The following is a 16,996-nucleotide window of genomic DNA, read 5'->3' as shown; positions in this document are numbered from 1 at the left end:
TAGAACTTTGAACACTTAACTATTGATTCTCCATGTTGTTGCTACATCAACCAAAGCCTATTCTATTGTACGAGACAGTATATAAGTAGATTAAATTGTTTAAAAAATTAAAAGAGAAAGATTAGTCACTGCCTCTTTGATAACTTGTCAGACGACTGAAGACACCAACTCACCATACACACACAATTACATTACACACCATATTCACACGTAGACACTAGTATCTGCCAAGAGATGTGTTCCGAAAGCAGAATGCAAGTCTTAAACACAGCATTGATTGACTTGTTGGCTTCATTTAGACATCCTGCTTTTTCCACCCTTACAACTGTAGATCGTTCAATAGCTGTCAATAATGGCTCCCCTGACTGAACACAGCCCCTAGCTTTAGCGAAGAGGAAAGCCATTTCCTAATCAGACATACTATTAGAGGCTTGTCGGTGAAAATCGCTTTTAATTGTAACTCGGTGGTTGTCTGGTTTGTGCAGTCACTCACAGTTATAAAGTCAGTAAGCAATGTTCGAGAGTCGTGCACTGTGATAGCTGAAGATGCACACAGACAGCTATAGTACTCGTGGTTGTGGTGTATGCATACTACCTACATCTGTATGCACTCATACAGGCAAAACAAGTTCACCCACCTGTCTTCATTTGCACTTAATTCAAATCAACAGAGTGGAACCCTGGGTGCCAATCAGAGACGTTTTTCTTTAACGTCGGGGCTATTTGATTGTGCATTTTCAAAACAAACAATTTGCCCCCAAACAATTGCAATGAACATTACTAAGAAGCAGGAATGTTGATTTGGGGTTAGCAGCAGCCAGGAAGCAAGAGACGCGATGGCAACCATTATGTACAGTTTAATTCTGACAGCTGCAAATGGAAGGGAGACAGGCAAATGACTATGAGCAGTGAGTTAGGGTTGGGTTGGATGGACGGGGGGGTGGTGGGGGTGCGGGGGGGGGGGGGTGCGGTGACACCATGGGCCTGTTTTAAAGTACTTAAACAGCCATGAGGCACACTTCTGCTCAGTAAATGGCAGAAGCCGTCTGCAAATCAAGAATATAATCACATTAACGGCGAGGAAAAAAATCTCAAATATGGATATGATTTGAACGAACCCATAAAAATCTGTATAGGTTGTTAACCTCAATCGCATGTCTCCCAGTTTTATTGCCATTAACATTTATTAACTTTAGTATTCTCGAGAGAAAAAAGCTTCAGTCCTTTTATTCTGTGGGTTTTTGCGTGTGGATTTATTAAGTGTTTGAGATGATGCTTACCACATACTACGTGGGTCGATACACCCAGTTGTCTCTTCTCCCTATGCGGACACAGACAGAACAGAGGACACAGACTGTTTAGGCATGACCTTCTATCGCTGTAGAATGTCTGGAGGTTGTTGCCCCATCTCCGTCCCCATCTTCTTCTTACCATTTAATTTGCAGCACGCTCAGACTAAAAATCACCTCAGTAATAGCAATGCGAGTGGTTTTTGCTAAATTATCTATTTTTCAGTGCAGGCGAAGGATTTTGTTCTTTTAAAAAAAAAGCCTTGTACATGATGATAGTGTGTGGATTCTTTGTGCTTTGACTCCACCTACAGTTGCCATGGAGCACCACATATATAACATGGTCTACTCTGACCTAGCAGGAGGGATTCAGAGGAGGTGGGCTGTTAGATTAACTGGCATTGTCTTTAATTAAAAAAAGGAAATCTACAGATATCTCACACGTAACAGTATAATTTTACACTTGAACCACATGTGTTATCTTTATTACAATGTCTACCTCTGTGTAGACTTTGCCTTTGTGTGTGTGCTGTGAAGCTTGTTGGTCAGCGATAACCACATAGAGAGTGTTGTGAAAATGTGGAAGACATTTTCCCTCCCTCCCTGACAGAGGGCACTTTCACTCCACTCCCCAGATCTCAACAGACAAAATGACAGCATGCGTACTTCCCTCTCTATGACAGACAACTGATGATGATGACAGGGTGTATTTTGGACTACTCACTGTGGCCTGCCACCTGCAGCAAATAGACCCTAGACCCAGGTGTAGTTTTGTAGCATAACAAGAAAAAGTTAGGTGTAGACTCTGCACCATATTTAAAAACTTTACCAATATTTTGTATCTCCTTTATGTGTATGGTTGAAATCTATCCTTTAGATTGAGAAGATCTTATAGCTTACTTTTTACATCGTACAAACAATAGTTTATTTTGCTGTAAAATAATGCAGGTGAAAGGTTTGGAAGCCTGTTTCTGTTGATGAGTTTTGTATTCTAAAGGCAGGAGAAAGTCACAGTTGGGAAACAAAACATTGACTTGCGGTTACTTTAGAGGACAGGCAGACAACATGTTTTATTCAGTAGAAATTGAATAGAGTTGTGTCAGTCGAGATACTGCCGCAATTCCTGTTGCGCTGAATTCTACCAGGAGCTTGATACACCACTAAAAGAGCAAGAACAAGAACTAGCCTTGATGTAAGTTTGAGAGCCTTTGGCTCAAGGTGAGAAGTGGATCAGAGAGACTTGGCTAGTGCACAATGTACCATCACCCTGGGGGACAGAGGGTTTCTGGCCCGCATGCTTGACATTATAAGATGTTACCATGGATATAACTTTTTAACTACTGCAAGCACTGTGCCACTGGAGGATGCAAAGGACAGCCGCATTATATTGGTTTGAGGGGCTGAACATCTGCATAGTAAAGCAGCACGGAGGAAATTGCTAATTTGGAGAGATGACTAATGCATGCGCCTGCACCTGGGCTGCATTTTGGACAAATATTAATCCACCCCTGCTGTTGATAAGAAGGATGAACCTGCATAAAATGAGCCAGAGTCCCCACTGTAACTGATATTGACAGGAAGTTGATACATTAACTGACCATTTTATATCAACAACTAACTTGCTTAAACGCACGGTGAAAACAATGAAGTCTAACTAGATTTCAAGCTAATGATACTACAGATTCAAAAGGTCACTTATTCAAAGAATGAGTTCCCTGCTGTTTAGAGCAGACTTGTGCGAAATCTCCTGTGCTCTAGCATTGTCAGCAAAATAAGAACAAGTGATGCAGATTGTTCTGACAGTCCGGGGAACCACACAGGTCCCAGTCTACTCTGGTTGAGTGTTTTCCTGAGTCCCTCTGAGCTTTATGCCGAGCTCAGATGTCAGTCTCAGATCTCGGCTCAACCTGTGAAGAGCCGTTCAGCTGCTTTTAGAGGTCTGGTCTGGGGTACTTGCTATGTACAGAATGTCTTGACTTGACTCAGGTGTTCAACAACTGAAATAGAGTTGGCGTTGGTGGACAATGTTGTGCAGAAATTTGAATGCAGTATGAATCCCCACACGGTGTCTCACGTCTCAAAATGCCCTTCAGTTAGCTGTTGCTGTGTCTTGTTCGTTTCTGTCTTTGACTCATCTAATCTCTTTTAGAATAGAATAGAATAGAATAGTCCTTATTCTCATTGTACATGTACAACAACATTGGTTGCAGCCCTAGCAGAGCAAACATCAGAAAAGTGTAAAACAGGTAAATAAATATAAAAATATAAAAGAGACTCTCAAACACTGTCAAGACCTATAAAAAGAGACAGTTTTTCCTTCAGCGTTGAAAAGAAGCAAACTCCAGCTTCAGACATTTTTCCAAATTAAGATCATTATCAATTTCCTCCCAACAAGCACTGTGATCCTCACCAGTGCCAGAGAGAGAGAGGAGACCGGGATTTGCTGTGTGTGTGTGTGTACTGGTCTTAATCAATCTGGCTCTTGTGTGAGCTTGTGTCCATTTGTCCCAGATGTTAATCTGTCGAGCTCAGCTCCGAGGCCAGAGGCGCCTCTACATATATTTCGGTGCAGAAGTAAAAACACATGAGCAGGCATGCCAGGCGTCCCCTCCTGCTTGATTTTTTTTTTTTTTTTTTAAGGCCGGGGGAAAGATGTGACACATAGAAGAGGGCAAAGTGTCCCTTTGCGCCTCCTATCCACGAAGCGGTGGCTCTCACACAGCTGTGGGTAGCAGATGCTCTGAGGTTGCAGGCACAGGCCTTTGGGGACATCTCCACTCTGCCCTCCAGGGGGCTGCATACGAAACACACACTCTCCACAAGACAAACCTACTGTGGGCCTAGTGCTAGAATCATATTCAGTTGTCAGATCTGGAAATTCTGCTGCGAGGAAACAGTATTTGTTGCATCCTTGTAATCAGTACATGAATATATGTTTGTTTTGAAGTGGCATTACACTGTTTCACTTGTTTATAATTGCAGATTTCAAGGTAAAATGCCTAGTTTCCTGAATACCTTCTTCTATTCACATGATAGCATTAAAGAGAGTTTGGAGTCAAATGCTTTTGTTAACATGCAATATCTGAGGGTTTTGCTGTTAAAGATAAATCCCTCCCAGCCAGGTCATTTATATTTTGCTTCCCTCTGTAACTAAATTTCAGCCATCGAGATTTCTTCAGACCACATCGGCCTAACCAAACTTTCATGTCTGGAAAAATGTGTCCAGCCAAAAGGCCAGGGCTGTCAGCTCCGAGGCTGCTCAAGATAGGTTAATCTGTGCTGACGGTAGATAACCGAGTGGCCTTTCACCGTCCCCACCAGACCGCGTCCCATAAGGGTCAAAATCTGCATTAAAGTCAAATGAGTGAGCACTGATACACTACACTGTGTAGCACATTGTTTTAGCCATGATTCAGTGTTTACGTTTCCCTCCCACCCTCTGACTTTGCACAATTGTTCCCGTGAGCAAGGTTGAAGGTAAATATAAATCGGTGGCTCTGTTGAGTTTGTCCATTACTGGAAAGAACAGTAAGAAAAGGGAACAGCAGGCATAAAAAGCACAGTAAAAAGAAAAAAGGAAAAAAAAACAGAGGCCTGACTATGGGTGAGTAAATGCAAGAAGAAATCATCTGTTAAAATTAATTAGCCAAGCTCCTCTGAACACAAAATGACAAGACATTAAATATGTATTATTTATGAAATGTCTGTGCTCTCTGAAAAGGGTGTCTAGTGCTGTTAATTACTCAGTCATTCATTCAGAAAAGATTATTTCAAATGGAAAGTGAAAGCAAGGCTAGACAGCAAAAGAGCTGTTAGTTTCTTTCACGCTATTTTTAAATGACATTGGTGAAAATGGAAAAGCTAATTATGGTAGCTCTAAAATTCAAAGCTAATTTGAGAAGCAGCATGTCAGGTTTATTGACGTCTTCTGTAGAGTGATGTGGTTTGATGGCCACCAAGGAATCTCTCTGGCGCCGCGAGGGGGAAAGAGGGGAGTGACTGCATGAGGAATTATTCCTTGCAGAAATGAGAATAACTTTTGATAATGGATTTTTACATTCCCCAAGTCCCACTATTCCCCATGCGTTTCCTGTGATAATAACCGGTTTATTTATGAATATTCAACAAGTTGACTTTTTGTTCGAAAATTAAATCAAGCTCTTTTTAACAGAAGTGTTTGCAAATGTTAGAGATTCAAGCAAACATTAAAAAGCAATGATATAATACAAGTTGTTTAGTGTCAGTCCATATGTTAAAGCTATAGTGCGTAACCTCTGTTGCCCCCATGGGGAATTCTAAATAATTACAATAACACTCTATGTACATGAGGTAACCCTTGGGTGATCGTGCATGGATTTTAAACCTTTTTCTGTAAATCCAGGTTGTTTTCTTAGCAGTACAATCAACAACTGAAACATTACTTGGGAGCTTCTTGGGATTTTTCTAAGCTCCTGCGGCAGTTTCAGGGGGTGACATCAGTTTGTAAACGCTGCCATACTGAGAAATACAGATAGTTTTGTGGAACTAATAGGCTTAATCAACTTTGTGTCAGCTCGTTTGGCGCTAGCTTGAATGTAACTGACATTCATTTATACAGTCATATGAAAAAGTTTGGGAACCCCTCTCAGCCGGCATTATAATTGACTCTGCTTTCACAACAAAAATATAAAAGTGGTATGTCTTTAATTTACCAGGAACAGCTAAGTACTGGGATGTTTTCCAAACAAAGATTTTTTGAAAAGCAGTATTTGGTTGTATGAAATAAAATAAAATGTGAAAAACTGGCTGTGCAAAAATATGGGTACCCTTGTGGTTTTGTTGATTTTAATGCCTGTAACAGCATGTAAAACTGATGACTTTAAACACAAAGTTGGTTGGATTATGTTGTTAAGCCTTGAACCTCATAGCAATGTCTGTTTAATTATGAGAAAATGTATTTTAGGTGCCTAAATGCAAGCTGCACTTCTCTTTGACTCTCTGCTGAAGTGAGACAGAATGGGATCATCAAAACAGCTCCCAAAAGATCTTAAAAACAAAGAGTATTCATTGTCATGGTTTAGGGGAAGGCTACAAGAAGCTTTCCCAAAGGTTTCGATTGTCAATTTCTACTGTAAGGAACGTTGTCAGGGAATGGAAGGACACAGGCATAGTGGCAGTTAAACCCAGGCATGGCAGACCAAGAAAAGTACAAGAGCGGCATATGCGGCGGATTGTGAGAATGGTTGCACACAACCCAAAGATCACCTCCAAAGACCTGCAAGAACATCTGGCTGCAGATTGTGTATCTGTAGGGGAGAACGGGGTAAGTAGGCACACTTTTTACTCTAGTGAGAATTGCTCATCACCAAAACATCTGTCAATAGCCATTCCTACATTAAATTGAAGCTTAAGGTGTTGGCTAGAAATGTGTGTCTCTCTTTTTTTCCAACTTATTGTAATGAAGAAGTAATTTACCATCAAAGACACTCTGACACATTGTGACAACCAACCCCATCAAGGGGTCGGTTGTCACACACTATGGGGTTGTTTGTCACAATGTTATCTTAATGGGAAAAATCTTAAAAAGAAGGCAAGGAGGCAGAACCAAATTTGAATGTTTAATTGCATTGTCAAGTTGACAAATAGGCCTACATAACGTTCTGTAGCCTTGGCAGCTGGTCTAGTTTGGGATGCACTGGGTTGTTTTGATTTTGTTGCCCTTTTTTCTTTTGCTTGCTAGCTGCCTTTTCCTGCTCTATTCTTTCCTTCTCTGGGGTGTCAGTGAGGATACAGCTTGACAATTTATTTCGTTATTGGGTTCCTTTTCTGGCTGCAGCCTTGAGATAACATGTGACAACCAACCCCCCAAAAAATTTGACGACCAACCCCAACTTGAATTTCTTGCTAGCATCAAGGCCAACAACCATCTGACATCTAATTAGCTTGCTAACCACAATCTAAACTATAGTTTACCCTTCACACTTTCTGAGGGTAACAAGTGTTTTGTTATAAACCCATTGTGTAAAAGCCTAGAAGAAAAATACTGAGAAGCAAAATATTTTGAATTTGACATGAAAAACACAAAACATCCTCTCACCTGAAATGCAGCTGTCTTCCTCCAAGGAAGTCTATGTATGTGACCTCTGATCCCAATTCTGGACCTTTTTTATATCAACATTTCAGAGCTAGCGCGCTCTGGTGGCGAGATATAACGAATGTGACATCCAACCCATGTGACAAATTACCCCGTTCTCCCCTACATGGTTCTACAATTCAGTGCAATTTGCACCAAAACATCCGTATGGCCGGGTGATGAGAAGGAAGCCCTTTCTGCGCCCACGCCACAGATACAGTTGCATGGAGTATGCAAAAGCTCATTTAGACAAGCCAGCTTCATATTGGAAGAAAATGCTTTGGACTTATGAGACAAAAATTAAGTTATTTGTTCTTTATAAAAAGCAGATGTTTTGGTGCAAATTGCGCTGAATTGTTGAACGATGTACAGATACACAATCTGCAGCCAGATGTTCTTGCAGGTCTTTGGAGGTGATCTGTGGGTTGTGTGCAACCATTCTCACAATCCTCCACCTATGCCGCTCCTGTTTTTTTCTTCGTCTGCCATGCCTGGGTTTAACTGCCACTATGCCTGTGTCCTTCCATTTCCTGACAACGTTCCCTACAGTCGAAATTGACAATTGAAACCTTTGGGAAAGCTTCTTGTAGCCTTCCCCTAAACCATCACAATGAACAATCTTTGTTTTTCATATCTTTTGGGAGCTGTTTTGATGATCCCATTCTGTCTCACTTCAGCAGAGAGTCAAAGAGAAGTGCAACTTGCATTTAGGCACCTAAAATACATTTTCTCATAATTAAACAGACATTTCTATGAGGTTCAAGGCTTAACAACATAATCCAACCAACTTTGTGTTTAAAGTCATCAGTTTTACATGCTGTTACAGGCATTAAAATCAACAAAACCACAAGGGTACCCATATTTTTGCACAGCCAGTTTTTCACATTTTATTTTATTTCATACAACCAAATACTGCTTTTCAAAAAATCTTTGTTTGGAAAACATCCCAGTACTTAGCTGTTCCTGGTAAATTAAAGACATACCACTTTTATATTTTTGTTGTGAAAGCAGAGTCAATTATAATGCCGGCTGAGAGGGGTTCCCAAACTTTTTCATATGACTGTATGAATAAGTTATGCATTATGGCTTTAAGATACCTGTTTTAAGTATTTGCCTCTGCTGTTGAGGCTACTGAGCATTCTCTCAGCTGTGTGTACGTCTTAGTTAATACGCTAAGTTCTCTGTGGGGCTTGAAGTAAGGATGATCTGAAAACTTGCTGCAAGAACACTGGCAAACTTGTGACAATATTTTTCACATCCCCTAAAAAAGTCCCAACAGGGTCCAAGGAGGCATGCACTATATTTTATCATCAGCGTGATTAGTTTTATTTTCCAACTAGTGAGGAAAAAAAGGAGCAGCAGTACTTTCAAGGTTTGTGATTCCTCCTTAAAGGCAGTCACCTGGCAAAGTGGGAACGGGAGCAGGGCATTTATCCACTTAAGGAGAGCCAACCCCGATGATGTCAGTAACAGATGACTGCAAGACACTCCCCTCTCTCCATCGCCCATCGCCAGCCAGCTTTTTGGTCACCGAGGGCAGAAGGGAAGGAGGGGTGCGTGTGGGGGTGATACGGTGGTACGGGGGAGATAATTACCAGTATAAATGAAGCCCCGCGAACGATCCGCACTGCTGGGTCCCCTGTTCTAGTCTCCAAGGCAACCTCAGCACGCTCATTTGTTTTGTAGATGAGTAATTACATCCAATTAGTGGCCAGTAGGAAGAGAAAAAAAAGGAAGTCCAAGAAAGGCCCCATTGTTCTGGATAGATTGCGTGAATATTAATAGTTGGGGAAGGGGGTCTGGAGCACAGCGATATGATCGGTGATACTGATGCAGCTGTGCGGGCACACTCTCATGCCCAGTCTCATCCTGCATAACAGATCAGATCAGCCCACTGATTAAAATATATGGCTTTGAGGATGTGCTGCCCTGTATGTTTGTGTGCTTCGTGTCTCGTTCACACACACACTCTTGTCCAGCTGCCCCCTCTATCCACAAAAACAAAGGCAGTTTTCTTACCCGAAGCCCGCCACACCTGCATGCTTAGTGTCAGAAAAATGTCTTCAATTTCGCCGCCGAGCCTAATATTATACACGATCTAGGGAGATCGTTTGACTTCGTCTCAGTATATGTAGGCTACAATGTATGCAGATTTAAATTACATTAGTGTGTGTTTATTGTCCTTGGGAATTGGTTACTGGTTTGAATGACACTTCTTGCAAAGCTGGGCAGACGCTGTGCGATTTCCTGCAAAATTGGTTGTCAAAAATGTTCGGTCGGCTGTCTTGCGATTGAGGCGGTTCCATGGTCCGATTCCTTATATAACTGCTGCTGTCAAAAAGATCCCTGATGAGCTGTAGTTAGCTTGTTTTAATATTAACAGAGCAGTATTTTTTACATGGTTGTGTCTGCGCTGATATTGAAGCAACTGCACTGCACCTTCCAGTCATCTGCAGCTCCTTATGTATTTATTGTTTGAAGAACCTTTATTGGTGTTGCCAATGGACAAAACCGATCGTGTGTCCTGGGGTTCCTGTCGTGGTCAGTCAATTGATCCGTAAAGTGTGAGCTTGAAAGTTGCCGGTTCTGGTTGAGCAGAAAGGCCAATTAAAACGTGTAATGTGACTTAACACCACATAAAAGATTAAAGGAAACACAGTGTCAGTGCCCGTTTTAATGTGGTTCAACTACTAACAACTAGAACCTTATCCCTAATGAAAAATAACTTCACTGGAAAAAGCAAGGCCCACTTCTATAATATGCTGCTCATAATAACAATAAGCATATGTTCTATATGTTTGCTATATGCACGTAATCTAACTAGAGTATGTTCACTAATGATAGAAGTGAGAGTGTTATAAAATGGAAAGTACTGCCTGTTTGGTTCCATCCTCTGCTGTCTAAGCCGGTGACATATTCAGAATGGCTTATTCTCTATGAATTTCCAATAACATGGTTTGTGCCATTGTCAAATGTTTTTCCCCCTCCATCATAATTATTCCATTGATCCGGTTTTCCTCATTAGCAAGGCCAATCAATTTGGGATGACATTTGTCTAAGTGAAGTAAATGGAATGATTGGTTCGCGAGCTTTGTTCAATGTGTCAGGCATTATGTGACGTACGTGGGAAGCCTGCCGTATTTGGAGCCTATAATTTGATGAGTGGGCAGACGGCCCACAAGTGGTGAGATCAGAGTGCTAAAAAGCATTGGCAGGGAGAAACATGGCTGCTGCTCACATTCCATTTGGCAGAAGTGGACTGTCTCACTCTGAATGGGAAGAGGTGAAGTGGCTTTGAATGGCTTTTCGCTCCAGGAACCAAATAAAAAAACAAACACGCGGCAGCAGGGGAAACCCGGCATGGAGAAGCCAGTGTCACCAAATCTCAGTCCCCCTCCTGAGTAGATTAACTCTGTTATCAAAGAGGTGTGAAAAAAGAGCAGTTTCTTCTTTAATTGCACTCTTTATATGAGCAGCTTGTCTCAGATTAAGAGGACAAGCAATAAATGTCAGCACGACTTATTGCTGAAAGACATTTTCTAAACTGTTGATAATCCACCATCTGTGTCAAAGAGAGAATCATTGGAAGAGAGGCCAATCCGAGACGTGCTTAGGTTACTTAGTGCACTTGGGCATGCCTATCATCGATAAACACCAATGTCTCTGTATCTCATTCACATAAAGAAAAACCTTATCTGTTGCTTTTGGTCCCCAAAAAAAAGAGGCTTTAAATTAATTATTGATTTTTTTTCTGTTTCTTTTCATTTAAATGACAAAAGCTTCCTTCAGGTGTGTTGACGAAGGATGGTCGGTTTGAAATGAGAAATGTATTGACCTGTGTTTTAATGATTCTTCAGTTTTATCTCAATCCTTAATGATAGCAAGAAAAAACATGGTCAATTGTGCAGAGGCCAAAAATATCAAAGTCGTGGCCCTACTACTGTGTATTTTGTATTTAATGTTACTGGTCCGTTCGAGTCAAATGAAAAGGTCTTAATTATATCATTTCAGGGAGAAATAGTATTTGTCCATCAAGTACAGATATTGCATAAGATACAGCTGAGCGTATACAGTATCAAACATGGACCATATGCCAATGGGGCCCTGCTGGCCACATGGTAGGAGCTGCTGGGGAGGGAGGGCAGGGGGGGCAAGTAATGCACACAAAATGCAAGAATGTAACTTAACCTTTGAAAAATGGTGCAGCATGCCACCAAGCCATTGCTAAACAATCTGGACGTTTACATTTTGACAATGAAAAAAAGTTTGATTGATCCACAATGATGGAGTCCCCTCCCCTCCCCCTCCCCCACCCTATACTGTATCTCCCAGGCCTCCCCGATTATGGGTTTTACTCCAGTGACCAGAGGGGGGGGCCCTGCTCCTTTGCTGACTATGGCTCCCTGGGGCCCCAAGCGGCTCAGATGCTGCACAGTGAGCATGCCACCTCCGCCTGCAACTCCCCCCTCCAGCACCTACACAGCCCGGATCAATTTAAGAACCCAGGTTTGTATATGTGCATCTATCTCATCCACGTTTTTGGAGTTTTCAGTTTGATTCATGAAATTGTTTTATGCAGATGATCTAATCTTTTTTTATAATTACTTTTATTTGTTCTACATTTTCCCTTGTTTTGTTAAGGAAAGAAAAAACAATCCCCCCCCTTAAAAGAAATAGAAAAAATGTCTTGCTGACAAAGTAGAATTGCATGTCCTTCCTCCTTTTTTCAAATGTTAATGTAGATTCTCCTGTTTCTTTGTGAAGTTATGTCCCAGCCCCTGCTTGCACATAAGGGGTCGACCACATACAGAATGTAATCCTTGATTTGCATGTGAACAAAATAACTACTGATGATGTTGGAGAGTACACTGGCCTCTCTAACAACTGTATGTGAATCTTGAACAGCAAAGGAACGAGTCGAGTGTGGGAGTGAATGCCGTTTTCTTTTAGTCGAGCCCTTTAAGTCTTAAGTGTAAGAATGATTGCTCATGTTATTACTGTGTGAAAGTGTAAGCGGGAAATCAGTAAAAATGCTGCTCGACACTTTTTGCATAATGCAGTCATTACTCTACAACACAAGCACATTTTTATCTTCTGTGCTTTTTTCTGATGTTCTCTCATGTTATTCTAGTTTTTTAAAGTCAGGACAAGGACAATAAAATGCACATTGACATTTCAATACCTGCGTGCAACACAGAGGGAAATTATTATAAATTCATGTTATTTCTTTGAGATCAGAGAGTACTCACTATTATTATTATTCACTATTAACAACCTTTTTTATAAAAGTACAGTATTCATATGTTTATCTTTTTTTACTCTATTTATTATATGCTCTTGATCATGTTTACAATGACATGACATACCACCAAGGTATGTTTCATCTAAAGCAGCTGTAAGTGAAGGAGGTGTAGGTTAGTGGTGTGCCTTTGTGCGATGTGGGTGACGTGCCTGGTTGTAGGTGACAGTGTTGACCTACACACAGCAGCTATGTTCTCTGCCTCTGGAGACCTGCTGGCCTTAAATCCTGCTATAGAGTTCAGACGTGTGCCTTCACTTCTGTGTCTCCACCTCCATTTCAAAATAATAGCAGCAAAAGAAAAAGAAAAATATATATATATACAATGGAAGCAAAAGGGTCTGTCTTTTGTCCCTTTTGGACCAATACAATAATAAGTGTAAGTGTAGGACCAACTCTCCCCTGATTGGTTAAAGTGTTGGCCAGCTGCCTCAGGCAGGTGTTGGCATTTCCTACAGACTGCCAGCACGACTTTAGCGCGTAGAATAGCGAAAACAACACAGACAAGTTTCATAGAAATGACAACGCGGATTTGATTTTCCCAAGTTCCCAAGGACTCTCGTAGGAGTGCTCTTTGAGTATCATTGTCAAAACACAAGTAGCACTACAGACATAGCTTGCCATACTTTTTTCCTTCCTTTAGATCCGTTAAGTTATCTGAAGTGTTGTTTTGTGAGGCACAGTTAATGTTACTTTACATCGCTGCAATTACTCGCACCAAAGCAATTGTCCTTGTAGTGTTAATGTACACGTACAAATGCAATAATTGGCATAGGAGTAGAAAGGGTTGTGTGTCACAAGACAAATCAACTCTTGGACCGTGTTGGTGCTTGTTTTTTTTTTTGTTTTTGTTTTTTTTAGTTTTGCTTGGTTGGTAAAGCCCAGGCTTGTCTCAGCTGACAGGACATGTTCGAAGCCTGAGTGAGTCAACATAGCTAGATTACATTGTGACACAATGTATATGCTGGTTGTCTCAGTCTAGTTATAGACTGTTATATTCGTAGCCAACCTTAACCATGATGGTAGGTCATAGAATCTACATAATTCATGTACCATGTGCTTTCTGTTCAAATGCTATGGCGAGTGACCCTTTTAAAGAGCTAAGTCCACTGATAAAGAGTGTGGCACACAGATTCAAATCCTTTTGAGGGAGAACAGGATAGTTTGTAGTGATGGCAAATGTCATTGATAAATGTTTTTCTGGTGCACAGCTGCCACACGTGTACTTCAGTACTACATTTAAGTGAGTTGAAGTGAAGTAAGTATAGCTTGGAAGACAGATAACGCAGCACACAGTGCTCTCTATCAAGTAATGCATTAGACATTCATTAAATCAGGTCTTCACATTTTTCTTTCAAAGCACTCTCCAGCCGGAAGTCACTCCTGGCATCAAATGAGTTTCTCTCCACAATTTTTTTGTTTTGTCCTTTCAGTCAAACAAATCTGTGCCATGAGTACCAGCGGCCGAAGCATTAGAAAAACTGAGTTCTGAAAAAAGAAAATTAAATGAATAGTGACACAATAGTCTGTGTTAAAGTGGACGCCACTCTGAACCACAATCTGACCCACATTGCACTTGGGATTGTTTTGGTCCCAAAGCTAAATGCAAAACTAGTGCAGCCCATGCATTTAAATTGGGGAGGGGGAAATTACCAATTGCAGAGGGGTTAGCCCACTCTCTTAATAAAAAATCACCAGTTTATAGGAAATGAGGATTGCCATTTCAACTGAAAAAATCCTTAATTATATAATAAGCCAGCCTATTGGGGGGCTGTGCAGGCAAGATAAGAGCACTAGCTGCTCACTGTGTAAAGTCCTCGCAGTTAAACAGCAGTGTCAACTCCACTAGATGTGTGTTTAGTGAGATGGCTTCATATTTCTAGAGTGCTGCTATGCGCCGATATCTTTAGAGTATGTCTTCAGGTCCATTTAGTGGGGCCTAACCTGTCTTACTATGGCTTTGATAGTGATATGTTAAACACGGCGACAGTGATACAGTTTGTGTCTGCATGAAGACATTGGATGTGTTGAAGTCACGGTCTATATTTCGTTACAAAGACATCATAGCGCTCATGAGCTCATTTATACACAAGATGGAGCATTTCTCTGGTGGAAGGATTTTTCTTTTTAATGGAGTTGTTTCTTTTCGGCGTCTGTCTTTTGAATAAAGGTGAGACAGAGGGTTATGTGGAGCAGACAGCAGAGGAGATTACTGTTAAGAGATTGCTGCATTTTTCTTTTCTCTGCGACTGGTTTTTTTTTCTTTTGTATTGCCAGTGTTATTTGGCCTTTAGTAGGCATCTGGTTTTTCAAAAGACATTTTATTAGTCTGGGTTGCTCTTACTCACAGGGCAAAGGTGGTAAGTCATGGACAGTATTTCTTTTTTATCCCCCCCAGAGTTTGGACCCCGCAGACAAACTGGGGGTCAAGCTGTTATATTTCTCCTTTATGCCTCCTTCTCTTGTCTCACGCACCTATTTTGTTTTATGCCTAAAGTTCCTCTGCTAGACCTGAAAAGCTGAAAGAATTGAGAATATTTGTATTAGATTCTAGTCTGTGACTCAACGATTCATATAGGGAAGTGTCACGTATTTCAAACACGGGGTGTGAAATGCTCATGGCAATAATCCCGTGTTACTCTTCTTACTCAGCAGCCTGTTGTTTTTACAAGTGCTCCGACACATTCTGCATGGCAACATTTACACTGCAACCTCCTTACTAGTTTACTAGCATGGTGGATGTATGCCTAGCAGTGTGCCTGTTTTGTTTTGTATTGTGCATGATTAAACCAAGTGAATGTTAACTCCTCCTATGTATTATACACACACAGCATGTAGATTATATTTCGAATATCATACTGGATTCACCCTCAATTTTAAAAAAAATTAAAAATTAAAAATCACGCTAAAACCTCAATCCTGCTCCATTTTCATCAGTTGATCAAATTGAATTAAACATGTAGTTTCATTAGCAGTTAAGAATGTGTGAGCCTGTAATATGAACTACAAGCAAGTCCTTTGAGATGAAACACAAATGAATCCAGTAATGTGTTCTTTTGGTTTGAAATGTGCCCCTTTTTGAGTCATAACCGTAGCAAGTAAGAATTGCTCTGATTGCTGGTAGCTGATGTTTTTTTTCTAAGCCGCTCTGCTCCCCTTGCTGTGTTTCCATGCAGGCGGTAACCCTTCAAGGCCCGGAGGTTTCCCTGGTGCTAACAGTCCAGGGCCCGTGGCTGACCTGTACGGGCCCAGCAGCCAGGACTCAGCTGTGGGCAACTACATCAGCGCTGCTAGCCCTCAGCCAGGCTCTGGCTTTGGCCCCAGCATCACAGTGAGTACCTCAGATGAAGATTTTTTCTCTTTTTCTCTTTCTTTTTTTCTTTTCTTTCGTGTCTGAACCTGAACGCACCTTGAGCTCAGCTGAGCTGTAGCGACGCATTATGTTATAATGACGCATTAATTAATCAAATGTCACTTCTTCATGGAATAACACCCGCATTGTGTAACAAACAGTCTTAACTGAATATGTAATACATTTCTACAAATGTTATAATACCTTATTACATAATGGAACATATGATTCAGTACTACTCCTGCATTTTGTAATAACTAACGTGATGTAATAGATTTTTTACAAAATGCAGAGCAACTTATTCTAATTCCGTTCAGGCTGTCTATTACAAAATGTGGCATATTACTTAATGCAAGGTGTTATAACATGATGAAATGAAAATGTATTACATTTTGGCATTTTATTACATAATGCGTTGTTATAACATAATGCATTGTTACATGCCCTCTTCTGTGTCAGAATACTAGCTACGCCGAGGCACACTGCCTACGAACAAGCAAACACCAAGAATTTGTGTCACAAACAGCAGAGCTTACTAATTATGCTCTTCCTCTAGACTCTTTGCTTTTGGATTATTTCTTCTCCGAGAGCTCTCTGCTGTCATTGAGCTCAGAGGTCTCGTAAGCATTGTGTACAAATCCCGTCTTAGCGCTAAAAGTTATCTGTGCCCAAATGCAAATGTTTATTTTTCCCTGGCTTCAAACGCTGTGTCACCTCACCTTTCCAAGAGCAAATTCCTTTTTATTTTTAGAAAGCCATCTGTCCCAGAGCGTGAGTTTGCTCCGTCACTAGGACAGTGCTCCCGAGCAGGCTTTGTCTCTCGCACTGTCCTTGTCTCAGGTGTAGTTGTTCAGCCAGCCACTCTTCCCTCTCACTGATTGGTTAGCTGCCGGTTGCCATGTCAACTCATAAGTGTAAGAGTAGCAGGGTCAGTAGAGGTGATG

At 41.1% G+C, this 16,996-nt stretch overlaps 1 protein-coding gene across 1 annotated transcript in view; it reads left to right on the top strand.

Moving 5' to 3' along the window:
* The window catches only part of LOC307260937 (RNA-binding protein Musashi homolog 2), a 249,681-nt gene that overhangs the window by 227,359 nt on the left and 5,326 nt on the right, over positions 1–16,996 (top strand). The window contains exons 12-13 of the mRNA XM_080041331.1: positions 11,734–11,907; positions 15,877–16,031. Of these exons, the coding sequence (XP_079897457.1) occupies positions 11,734–11,907; positions 15,877–16,031 (329 nt within the window). The remainder of the gene's footprint in view (positions 1–11,733; positions 11,908–15,876; positions 16,032–16,996) is intronic.

Source organism: Ammodytes marinus (assembly GCF_949987685.1).
Source record: "Ammodytes marinus genome assembly, chromosome: 14".
NCBI lineage: Eukaryota > Metazoa > Chordata > Actinopteri > Uranoscopiformes > Ammodytidae > Ammodytes > Ammodytes marinus.
Note: the sequence above shows the minus strand (reverse complement) of the source record. Positions and strands in the feature narration are given on the sequence as shown.